Consider the following 13725-nt stretch of genomic DNA (forward strand, 5'->3'; position numbering starts at 1 on the left):
ATGAACAGTTTTAATTAATGCAGAAAACAGATTTTATGAATGCAGTAAACATATTCGAATATACAGTAAACATGATGTGCAGAGAGCAAATTTTATTAATGTAGAAACAGATTTTATCAATGCAGAAAAATAGATTCGATTATTGTGAAATTCAAACATGAAAAAGCATTAAGATTTGGCTTTTAAATTTAGAAAACACGATTTCACTAAGTGTTTTATAAGAAAGTAGTGAAAAATTTTTTAAATAGTGAATAGAAAAAGAAAATAATTTTACGCAAAATGCTAGAAATAGTTTATGTAGAAAACAGTGAACAATTTTTAAGAGAAAATAATGAACAGTTTTAGTTAATGTAGAAAATAGATTTTATGAATGCAGTAAGCAGATACGAATATACAATAACAATGCCGCTCAATTTATGTTGCTTGTCACCAGGGACGAACGCAGGATTTTAAGCCGGGGGGGCCGGAGATAAGCAAATTTTTTTTTTCAAATACGCATCCATATAGTATTAATAAACTATCAACCAAAACAAATACCCAAAAATCATTGTTTCTTAATATATTAAGATACAATCTACTAACAAAAACAAAAGATACGAAACACTATTGTTTCTTTATACAATCATCTATGAAAAGGGAACTCGACGCTCTTTCAAATCTTCAAAATCATCTACTATTGAATCCAAACTAAATGTCGAAACTATATCCTTTTCAATGTATAACATTAAAGAGTCATTCAAAAAGTCATCTTCCATTTTGTTTCGAAGTTCATTTTTGACAAGTTTCATAGCTGAAAATGCTTGCTTTGTAGTAGCAGTAGAAACTGGAAGAGTAAGCACAGGTCTCACCATTCTATAAACAAGTTTGTAGTGTTCTGAATTTCCAGTTCGCACTAACCATTGAGACAACTCAAATAAACTTTTCAATTTTTTGAACTCTGGATCTTGGACTACATTATGCTCAAAACGATAAAGCTCCTTCTCCAACACTTGTTTGTCATAATCTGTGAAATCTTGTGGATAGAAATTCTTTACCAACAAACAAAGATCACTAATTCTGAAAGATTTTAATGTCTCTTGAGGTTCTAAAGCTGAGCTAAACCTAAGTAACTCCATTGCATCTTCATTAAACCGATAATTTAGTTCTTGTAGTTGAGAATCTATTGTAGCATAAAAAATATTTACTCGATAATGATGCTCATTTGTAACGTTATCTTGTTGATTACGAGCTTGACCTCGCCTCGCAACATAATGAGCATTCATATGCAGGACATCAATGCGGTGCTTCTCACAAAATGATATTACAGTGGTGAGTAAGCCATCCCATCCATCATCTCTAAATTTTTGGATAAGTGCTTTAGTAGATGAAACTAAATGCATGGCATTTAAAATGTCTTGAGATTGGCTTTGCAAAGCTTGACAAAGTTTATCAGTGATCTCCATAATTTCCTTCTCAAGATGCAAGATGAAAACAAATTCAAATGAAGCTAAACCTTTATAAGTTGACTCTCCTTCTGCCCGATTTTCTCCATCAATTGCACCATCAATTATATTTTGTAAAACTTCAACAGTTGAACTAAACATCCTTAATAAGCTAGAAACTGATCTAAAATGTGAACTCCAACGTGTTTCTCCAGGTTGTTGTAAAGTGCCAATTTGATTAAGTCTACTTCCAGTCTCAAGCTCTTCAAGATCAATCAAACATGCTATTTCATTAACATTGGCAACTTTCAATTGCTCATTGCGCTTGCATGAAGCATTAACAATTTTGATCAAAAAAAGCAATGTAAGAAAAAAATGACTAATGGGAACAACTTGTTTTGATGCTTTTACTAATGCCAATTGTAAGCGATGTGCAAAACAATGGATATAGTAAGCATATGGGCAATCATTCAAAATCAAAGCTTGTAATCCATTCCACATACCTCGCATGTTGCTTGCTCCATCATATCCTTGCCCTCGAATATTTTGTATATCTAAGCAATATTGAGATAACAAAGAATATATCCCCTTCTTTAGAGTCAAAGCTGCAGTGTCAACAACATGAATAAGCCCAAAAAAGCGTTCTTTCACAAAGCCTTCTGCATCAACATATCCAAACAGCACAACCATTTGCTCTTTCATGGACTCATCACGAGCTTCATCAACCATTATGCAAAAATTTGCATCACCAATTTCTTCTCGAATGGCCTTCTTCACTTTGGCTGAGAAAACATGTAGAATTTCCTTTTGAATCCTAGGTGATGTGTAGGTTGCATTTTTTGGAGCTTTTTCTATTATTTTAGCAACCTTCTCATTCCAAAAAGTCACAATACCCAATGATTCATGAAAGTTCCCACGATTTAATGAACTAAAACTTTCATCTCAACCTCTAAAAGCTATAGCTTGAAAGGCAAGATATCGGACAATAAAAATTGTGGCCTTCAGTTGCAACCGATTATTTGCAATTTGTTCAGTAGTGAAATGATCAACTACCCTTTGCAAATGCTGTGATTGGTTCATCAAATCCTTACACATTTGCTCAGCAACTCTATGAGCTGAGTTAGGATCTTTTCCTATATGAACTTGAAAAGAACAATCTTTGCCCCCAACCTTTTTCCAATTTCTAAATCCACCAACAATGAATGTATTGTGTCCCACAACCACATTTGGATTATGAAAGACAAAGTAGGGTAGACAATAAGCTGCATCTGTTGTAGGAGAATATTCAAGCCATTTTTAATTATTTCTATACCAAGAAGCTTGAAAGCTACGATTGCGCTTTCCACTTTTTTTGAATGTCTCTAGAGGAGGTTGGTGCGGACCTTTTTTAATGTAAGCCCGTCGAATTTCATCACGTTGATTAACATGATATTCCCATATTTGTTTGCGTGTTCCGAGATCATAATCCAAAGAATCAAGGTCAATTCTTTGAAATTGTGTTTGAGAGATTGGAACATCCGCAGTTTTCGGAATTGGAACATCCACATTTTCTGGAATTGGAATAGCAACATTAGTTGTTGGCAATTCCACGTTGACTTCGAAAGAATTTGAAGTTGAACCTTTTCTTTTGAGAAAATCAAGCATTGTAGTTGATTTTTTCATGATCTACAAATAAAATAAAAATTATATAAGAATTACCGTTTTTTTTTTTAAATTTGTGTGACAATTTTTTATATTATATGATTTATTTTTTTTTCTTTTTGTCTTTGGTCTGCCTTTAATGTCTTTGTGTTTGGACTGCCTTTATTTATGTCTCTGTGTTGTCTCTTCCTTTTTTTATGTCTTTTATGTCATTTGTATCTTTGTGTTGTCTCTTGTCTTCATCTTCTTGACCCACTAACCCAAATACCCAATGAATCCCACTACAGACAGTCAAGCACTACTAACAAAAACTTTTCTTAACTTTACATTTTTCCCCCCTGTCATTTGTCTGTTGCCCAACAGCAACTCCACTTTTCCCTATTCCCTATTATTGTGTCCAACTACCAGTCAACAAAGAAAAAATCATCTGACTATCACTACAATCTCTACTCTCTCTATCTATCTCTTTTATCTATATAATGCAAGAGTCACAAACACAGAGTCACAACTCACAAAGCCAAAAATCCAAAAAAAAAAAAAAAAAAAAAACACCACAGGCAGCAGCCGCAGCACAGATTCAAATCACCAAATCAGTTTAGTAACTTCAGTTCATTAGTAAAAACACAAACAAGAAACACCACAAGCACAGTTTCTTCGATTCTCAGAATCTCAGATCACAAGGTTTTGAAATTTGAAGGAAAAGATAAGAGTTAAAGAGTAAATACCTGTGAATTGTGATTCTGTGAAGGCTTGAAGCTGGGCTGGGCAGATCGGGCAACGGCAACTGGCAGCAGCGGCGGCAAGTGGATCTCGTCTTGCGTGGCGGCGTGGGTCTCACTCTCGCCGGCGTGGGTCTCGCTCGAAGTTAGGTTTGCAGTTCACACTCTCTCGCTATTGTCTCGCTCTCTGTCTCTCTACGTCACGACGACACCGCTCTCTGTCTCTCTCTGTCATGGCGACACCGACCCGGGCCTCTGAACTGATCACTGTACTCTCTATCTCTGTCTGACTGTCTCGCTCGCAACTCTCGCCTCTCAGTCTCTCACTTTCCTTTTTTTTTTTTTTTTTTTTTCCTTTGTTTTTTGCTTTCTCCGTTTGGTTTTGGACTGCTGAGAGCTGAGATTTTTTTTTTTTTTTTTGGATTGACATGGGTTATGGGCTCTGCTCTGAGTTGGCCGGATGATGGGCTAGGGGAAGGGGGGTTCATGATTTTTGGGAGGAGGGCTGGAGCAAAAATTTCAGGGGGCCCAAGCCCTTTTTTTTTTTTTTTTTTTTTTTTTGGAAAAATTTTACTTGCTAAATTTTTTTTTTTTGGGCCCAGGGGGGGCCCGGGCCCCCTTAGTCTTCTACCTAGGTCCGTCCCTGCTTGTCACAACTTATTTAAGTACAGCAACAACGCCGCTCAATTTTTTATTTTGGTGGTTCTTTGGTCTAGGTTTAAAATCTCTATATTTTACAATACTTCTATTTAAATAAATAAAAACATAAAAAAGCTACTTATTTTTATGTTTATGTTTCATTTGTTGATTATCCCAAAATAAAAAAAAAGTATTTTGAAATTAAAATCTCTATATTTTACAATGCTTCTATTTAAATAAATAAAAACATAAAAAAGCTACTTATTTTTATGTTTATGTTTATTTGTCGATTATCCCCTCCCAAAAAAAAAAAAAGTTATTAGGAACTCGAGTTTACTAAACTCGAAAGGAACTCGAGCTCACCAAGCTTGAGTACCATAGAAATAAACATAAACATAATTTTTTTTATAAAAGGTACTCGAGCCTGGTATACTCGAGTATTGTGTTGCATGGAACTCGAGTTTACCAAGCTCGAGTACCACATAATTTTTTTTAATCGCACAAATTCCAGCTCAGCAGTGCCACGGTGGCAAAACTGATGAGGAACTCGAGTTTCTGAAAAAGTGGTAGTTTGCCATTTATTTCCGAAATAGTGTTTTTTTGCTAAAAATTTCCAAAAAAGGTGGTATTTGGCCATTTTGGCCTATATATATATATTGACAATTTACATTTTATACCTAATAATATCCTTACAAATTTTTTTAAAGAGTTAACAAAATATAAAAATGACTATCAATAGTATTTAAATTATATATATAGAAATTATATTATACATATTATTGTATATCTTTAAGTATATCCATGCATAGACATGGGGTTACAAGCTACTTATATATAATTGTGAAAAGATTGTTACTCATTGGATCATAGGATAATTGCATGGTATAAATGTAAGTCTTTATAAGGTTTTTATTTTATTTTATTTTATTTTTATTTTTTATATTTCAATACTTATAATAATTGAGTGAGAAGTACAAATTATGCAGTTAAGTGATAAGTGCAAATTTTTTCTCAAAAAAGAAGAAGTGATAAGTACAAATTATATGTATAATAATGTATAATAAATAATATCATATGACGTGTTGATAATTTGATATTTGAGTGTTAACCACAAAAAAGAAAATAACAAATTATTACATTAATTTATATCTAGATAGAGAAAAGCAAAAATAATGAGATAAAATGACAAACACACAACATGATCTCCTAATTTATTGCATTCTATCTAGTTCATTTCAATTTTATCGGGGTAATAAAAAAGTTAAGAGAAGTGCTACATCAACAATATTTTTATAACAAATACTAAGTGGTGAATTGTTATTGGTTCTTATTTGAATTCACAACTTAAATTATTTTTTTGTTCATTTGTAACAGCAAGTAAAAACTTACCATTTGTGATTTGTTGTAAAAGTACTATGAAAATGTTGTGGACATAGTATTTCTCAAATGTTAATAATAAAACTATTATTAAAAGCAATATAGGTGACAAATAGGTAGATTGTTTTTTAGAAAGAATAAGTAGGGTATTTACTTCGCCAATCACAATTTCTAAGACCTTCCTTTAAAATTAAAAAAAAAAAAAATCTAAGACCCATTTTTTATATTTATCTAATCCATATCTATCTATACTATATATAAGAGGATTCTCATCTTTAAATTGAAATTTTATATGGTTCAAAAATACCCTAATTAATGAAGGATAACTTCATTTAGAAATATGGTCATAAATCAAATAACAAATTTTATTTTGAATTCAAAAAGAGAATTCTTAAAATTTATGATTTTTTTTTTCCGTTAAAAAAAAATATTACAGTTACTACTTATCTCTAATGTTTATCCTTTTCATTTGTTTGAAATATATATATATATATATATATATCTAAATTATAATATATGCAAATTATTATCTTTTACCCAAAAAAAATAGAAAAGCCTTTGAGCATGCGTGTGAGCGCGTGCTCAGAGGCTAATACTTTTTATAAGAGGATTTCCCTATTTGGACTGAACTTTTATGTGGTCTAGAAATACCATTAAATCTTACATTTAACAGGCAAAAAACTTAAGGATAACCTGGTAAAAGTATGTCTCAAAGTCCACTTAAAATGCCTACAAAATAGGACACTCTCCTACTAATCCATGTCTTCAAAACAAAATTATCAAAAAAAAAAAAAAAAGAAAAATTATGACATTAGACCAACAAAAAAAAAAAGTCTCATCGTACACACAAAGCGCGTGTAATGAGGCTAGTATAGTATATGATGATAAAGTGATGATAGAACTACTACACAAAGCTTACAAAAATGATGTGTTACCAATATTAAAAAAAAAAAGAAAAAAAAAGCAAATTACGCTAAGCTTGTTTTGAAATAAAATATTTGTTGTAAAATGTTTTCATATTTTAAGGTGTTTATTTACATGTAAAATGTGGTCAAACTTGTAAAATAATTTTTGCTAAAGTAAAGGTAAAAAATTGTAAAACATTTTACCTTTTAAAAACTTAGTTGAATATTTTACAAAAACACATAATGACCCTCTACTCAATCTAGTAGCTAGGTCAATGGTCTGATTGTCAGAGACGCCAATTTGACCACTTGTGTAGGCAGTTAGGTTGCCAAGAATGACAACAGGCAGTTGGCTACCAACGATCCTATTGTCAGAGTTGCTGGAATGGTGGTCAAGTCACTGAACCTTCGACATTAGCGGCTCTGGTGGTTGAGCTGTTGATTTTGATAGTTTATGCTTGAAAAATTTTATATGTCACATAAAATACTTGAAAATATTTTACTGGAATGCTTTACATGTAAAATAATTCACATTTGAAAATTTTTACTTCAAATCAAATGGAGTATAAAACATTTATTTATTAGGTGATTGAATTTCACTGATCATATTTATTGCCATATCTATTCTAAAAAAAAAAAAAATTATCATGTTAATTTGTAAATTTAGTATCTTTTTTTAATAGAAGTTTGTAGCTTTGATATAATAATAGTATAAAAGTTGGAAGTAGTTCTTTGTCTTAGTATTTTTGATGACAATACATGATGATAGCAATACTCATTCATGAGCTAAAAGCATTTACAGCAAGGGAGCTAAAAATTATAACTTTTAGCAACTTAAAAAGCAACTTTATTCATTTTAACAACTCATTTTACAAAACACCCAACATCAAAGCATCTATATTTTTAGCAACTCATTTAAAATAATATAAATAATTCATTAAAATAATGATAAACAACCACCACAAAATCCAAACCAACAGTAACAACCACCTCCACTGCCACGACCGTCGCCCCACCAGCCACAGCCATAAACAAGAACCCACAACCTGCAACCCACTACTAGCCACCACCATCACCACCACTAGAATTAAAAAAAAACACCACAAAACCCATCATAACATTACCCACAATCGGCCACAAAACCCATTACCACCACACCCATAACTGACACAAAACCCATCACCACCATAAAAGAGAGAGAGAGAAAAAAAACCACCACTACAACCTACAACCCACTACAGCCATCATCATCACCTCCATCGAGGGGAAAAAAAAAAAACCACAAAACCCATCACAACCCATCATAACCACACCCACAACTGGCCATAAAACCCACCACACTAAAGCCAACCAAGCCCATCACCATCACACCCATAAGTGGCCACAAAACCCATTACAACAACACCCACAACTGTTCACAAAACCCATTACCACCCCAGCCACAATCAGCACAAAACCCATCACCACCATAAAAGAGAGAATAAAAATTGAAAGAAGAAAAAGAGAGAGAGAGAGAGAGACATATTTTCGACCATAGCTTAAGAAATTTAAAAAAAAAATGAAGAAGAAAGAGGCAAAGATTTGGAGAGGCAGAGATTTGGAGAAGAAGAAATGAGAAGCTTGGAGAAGAAAAAGAGAAAAAAGAGAGAGAAACGGGTTGGTCAGAGAAGAAAAAGAGAAGAGAAAAAAAGAGAGAAAAAAATATTTTTTAAAGAGGAGATGAGATAGTGTTGATACTGTATTTTGTTTGCTGATTTGCATGCCGGACCCGAAAAATCCAAAAATGTTATTTTCTCTCCATAGGGCCGCCAGAACATCTAGAATGACGTGGTGCAACCCGTTCGAACACTGGAGCACTCAAAGTGCCTCTTTCAGCCAAAATGACCGAAATGCTCCTGGTCAACCTACCGGAGCACTCAAAAAAGTGCCTCTTTCAGACAAAATGACCAAAATGCTCCTGGTCAACCTAGGGTTGACCGAAGGTCAAACGAGGTCAAAATCCTCACAGAATAACACTTTTCATAGCTTTACATCAAACCTGAGCTTCTCGGAGATTTTGGCAATTTTGACCTAGTTTGACCTGGAGTTGACCTCGAATGGCCCCCGAAAACCCTAATTTTGATCTGGCTATTAGAACTAGTTGAAACCAACACCATTGCAAAGATTATCAAATTCTCAATCCAACGAATATTCAAGGGCCGAAATTGGAGTTAGAACGGCCAAGATATCACGAAAACTGGGTTAATGCACCGATCGATGCACCGCTAACTTCCGAGAGCCAAAACTTTTGATCCGACTGTTGGATTTTCAAGTTCCATACCTTTTCAGAAACAAGAAGTCAAGATCTTTTCAAGGGTGCCAAGATCAACTCGATCTGAGGCCTTTTGAAGGAGGCAGCCGTTGAAGGGCTGTTGCCTTGTAAATCGTGCCGAGGCTATAAAAGGCCCCAGGCACCCTCCATATATATATATATATATATAAAACTTCCTAGCTGCCTGCTCTCTGCCTGGATGAATTCTAAGCTTTTCTCCTATCTTGTAAACACAAAAAAAACATCAAAACTTCTTGATTCTTTTCTTCACCAAAAATACAAGGTAGTGTTCATACCCTCCATCTTCCTCTCCTTGGTTGCATACCTTGGATTTGAGGTTTAAGGGGTATGGATATAGCTTTTTATCTACTATCCATACCCCCTTTTCTTTAAAGCTTCATCTAGCTTTTATCTTGCTCTTTTATGCCTTAATAACATGATTTATTGCTTTCGTTAGCATGTTTCTTGCTTTATCTTGCTCCTAGCATGTTCTTAGTTTAGATCCATGTTCTTCCATGCTTGTTTAGATGTTTTTTTTTTTGTCTTGATCTACATGTTTTATGCTTTATGTCATGCTTTAGATGCTTAGATCTTCTCTTTCCCATGCGTTGATGTTTGGGTCTACATGCTCACATGCTTGATATTATGTCTTCGGCTATGCCTTGCTTAGATCTACATCTTTGTATGCATGTTCTATGCTCCTATGCCTATGTCTATGTCTATGCCTTCACATGCTTGTATGCTTGGATTTGTGTTCTTCCATGCTTTTATGCTTACATCCACATGTTTAGATTTACTTTTACATGTCTACATGCATATTTCCATGCTTATATGTGTAGACTGGTGTGTTTACATGCTTAGATCGATGTTTTCTACATGTTTTATGCCATCATCTATGTGCTTGGGTGCTTCACACCTTATTTATGTGCTTAGGCCTAGAACTTGTTCGTCATGCCATGTGTTATTATAGCCCTTTTGTTTTGTTTTGTTTTTTTTTTTTAATCGCATTTTCTTGTGTTTCGGCCTATTGGTTCAGACCCGATCTAGACCCTATGGTCTTTGTCATCATCCATACACCTTGGCCCATATCAAAGGGTTTGGATCATTCCTATTTTGCATGTCTATGCTTGCTTGCTTCCATGCTTTATGCTTGTGTTAGCCTTTCTAGTTTTAGGCTTTGCCATGTTTGGTGACCTCCGTGGGCTTGATCTTGTTTGGTTACATCTGACGCTCGTAAGGCCTCATTCGGATGTAACCATTTGGGATGCATCACCATGATGCCGGTTGCTTTGTGCATACCTTTCCCCTTTTCTGCTCCGTGCAATGATATGCTTACCATGCTTGTTGGTGCCACCTGTTAGCTTTCTATGCATCTTTACATGCTTGCTTACATGTTCATGCATGAGTCTTGCTTGCTAGTGTGTTGTCCATGCTTTAGCACAATGAAGTCATGGACATCCGATACAAACCTACATTTGTCCCTCGTGGACACCACCTTTTGTTTGCTTTCTTGCTTGTTTGCCTTCTCACTTGTTTGCTTACTTTCTTGTTTCTTTGCTTGCCATGTCTATCATGCTTAGTTGCTTTATGCCTCTTTCGTATGCTTTTTGCATCTTTTTCCTTCCATTGCTTGTCTGCTGGTTCCTTGTCTTTGCCTTTGCATGTACACACATGGAGTGAGGACGTATGGAGCTAAGACACAGTCTCCCAGGTGCAAGCAAAAACGGCGAGGATGCGAGCATGTGGATATAAGCCAAGCGGCTATGTTCAGTAGATTTAGGGGTCTATCTTCTCCCATTTGGTTATGTAGTCTTTTAAACCCCCTCCCTTCCACCCTCCTTTCCCTCTTAGATGGGTTGTATTAGGTATATCATGCCATGTACCATTTGTCCTCATCTCTAGAGTATGACGACCCCTGTTTACTTTCCTGTAGATATATTTGGGCCATGCTCTAGGGATGTAGGCATTTACTTTCCTGCTCTGTGTGCTTACATTATGCACGATGTATGTATATATATACCTACTCGCCCCTTCCAGTGTGATTGTCATAGTTCATGTCACCTAAGGCAAAGCGATGCTTAATTTTTGCCGTGAAAGTAAGGTGACGTGTCGTCGGATTTTCGTTGTGGAAATTTGGTACTTTGCCTAAATGCCTTAGGAAAGCATAGATTGGGATCACACCCATTCAAAAGCCGAACCTCAAAGCCCCCATGCATGCAAAGCCCCGAAAGCCAATGTCAAAACCATGTTTTTATTGCCAATCTCCAAAAATTAAGATTTTATCAAAACAAAGGACTGTCCTTGGACAAGCATTGTGGGGTACCTAACACTTTCCCCACACGAAACCAAACTTCCGGACTCAAGAATCAAGATTTTTTGCCATCCACATTAGATTAGGAAAAATACAATTTTTCTTAGCCTAATATCAATAATAAAATCAACTAGAAACAGTTTACCAATCACACCTTAGAAAAACCCAATGATTGGTGGCAACTTCACTTACCTTTGGTAATTCACCTAAAATTTGGCCAAGATTCCTGCCACACCCCCAAAGGTAGACAAATACCTTCCTCCATTGAGAGAAAGAGAGCACTCGAAGCTCCACACAAACACCATGCACCAATCAATCAAGAGGGGTCTCCAACGAGCCCCGTGCGCGCGGGAGTGTCGCCATGGTTGGTGGTCGAATGAAAGCTTGACGACGGTGGTTTTTTGCTCCAATCAAGGCTGGGCGTCGACAAAATGGCGACTCCACTGGGGATATATGAGAGTTTAGCCTTTAGAGCTTTTGATAAAACCATAATCTTTGGACATTGGCCTTCAAAAACACTGAAATTGGCATTGGCCTCCGGGGCTTTCCTTTTGAAAAAGGCTTCTACTATATCTTAGTAGACTATTTTCAAAAGAGTGAAAAAAAAAATCTTTTTCCAAAAACTCCTTTTTCGAAAGGGAGGCTTTGAGGTATTTTCACATGGGGCTTTATCGCTTTCCTTACATGCTTTACAGCTTTCCTTCACATGCAAACATAGGGTAGCAAAACTTAATTTCCATTGCAGCTTTATTTGCTTTCATATATATATATATATATATATGGTTACTGTGTTTGGAAAAAGTCTTTCCCTTTCATTAAGGATGGCATGACATATACACCCTTTTTGAGTCAAACCTGGGCTCCGCATTGCTGGCGTAGTCACATCTTTTTGGGGATTTCATCACCCCATTTGCAGATGCCTAGACACAAACATCGGTAGTGTTACCCATAGTTAGATCTGAGGCTGACTTTGTAGGCACTTCTAGGTCCATAGGTGGACAGGAGTAGCTGAAAAGGCCCCTTCGATCCTTCCTGCCCCACAACTTCCATGAAGGGAGCGGTATGGCAATTGAGTCCCCCTAGGATAGGAACAACCTAAGTTAAGCCTTTGCACACAATTTGCCTAGTTATGTCTAACCCATGAGGATTAGATCAAGCCCAGAGCCCCATGAGGACTAGGTAAAGCCCAAAGAGTGAACATCCAAGCCTAGGAAAGGATACCCTTCTAGGACTAGAGGTCAAGGAAAAGTGTTTTGTAACAGGTGTGCCCTTTTTGCTTGTGCTAAAGAAATTGTGCTTTATTCTAGGTTCCTTCTATCCTGCTTGCACAACATCCATGATTAAACCCCTAGGTAAAGCAACCTCATTGCTTGTACATGCTAGATTATACCCTATCCCTAAGGGTTTACAACCCTACAAGGGTGTTCATGCATACAATGAATGGTCCTGTCACCTAATTGTGTAAAGATTTAAAAGTTGTGTCAAGTAGCGAAAACTCCGTTCAAGAGGAAACGCTGCCGAAGAGCTGTCAAGAACTCCAAAGCATCGAGAGTTCAAGAGCTTTCCTAGAAAAGATCCAAAAAAGATTGCTAGGAGACCTAAGTCCTTAAGGAGATCCAAAGGTCCAAGAGATCCATGCTGTCTAAATTGCCAAGAGGTGCAAGTTGCCAAAAAGTCCTTAAAGAGATCCAAAGGTCCAAGAGATCCATACTATCCAAGTTACAAAGAGATCCAAGTGTCCAAGAGCTTCCCTGAGAAGTCCACATTGTCAGAAGCCAAGCTTTTCCTTGTAGTCGCATTTACCTGTATTGTAAAAGGCCCACTGTTGGAGCCAATGAACCTAGCATTGTAAAAGTGAATCTTGTACAAGCATGTAATCAAAAGAAGGGTCCTTCCCGCATTATGAGCATGTCATGAAAGTTTTGGTTACTTGCCAATCCTGTGCATTAATCTTGCATCATAGTAGAAACTCACCATGATAAATACCCTATCAAGGGCGCAAAAGCCAATTTTTTTTGAAAATGGTAGGTGCATGTTAAATAGCAAGGGCATAAACTAACTTGATTTTGGTGTTGTGTTTCCACATTGTTGAATGCACCTCATTTCTTTCACCTTCTTTTGTTTCTCAAGATCAAAAGATTGCTAAAAAGAAACAATCTAAGCTACCACCATGTCGTGATCCCATCGTCACTAGGTCCTGTGCAAGAGAGATGTCTACCAGTAGGCCTTCGACTCCCAAAGTAAGTCCTGTCGAGTTCGCTCAGATGAAAGAGCAAATGTCAGAATTGATGTGTATGGTGTAATAGCTAGTTATAGGAGGGGGATAAAAATCTTCCGGTCATAGTCAAGGAGGTCCCTAAACCAAGAATGAAAATTAGCCCCCACCAGGATAGGATCAGGG

The 13725-nt window shown here is 36.1% G+C and overlaps 1 protein-coding gene across 1 annotated transcript; it reads right to left on the reverse strand.

Annotated features, from left to right (window-relative positions):
- Positions 1-626: 626 nt before the first annotated feature.
- LOC126708300 (uncharacterized) lies at positions 627-2150 on the reverse strand. Its single transcript, XM_050408102.1, has one exon. It carries the CDS (start codon positions 2148-2150, stop codon positions 627-629), a length of 1524 nt encoding a protein of 507 aa, XP_050264059.1.
- Between the last annotated feature and the right edge of the window lie 11575 nt (positions 2151-13725).

Source organism: Quercus robur, chromosome 12 (genome assembly GCF_932294415.1).
Source record: "Quercus robur chromosome 12, dhQueRobu3.1, whole genome shotgun sequence".
In the NCBI taxonomy this organism is placed as follows: Eukaryota; Viridiplantae; Streptophyta; class Magnoliopsida; order Fagales; family Fagaceae; genus Quercus; species Quercus robur.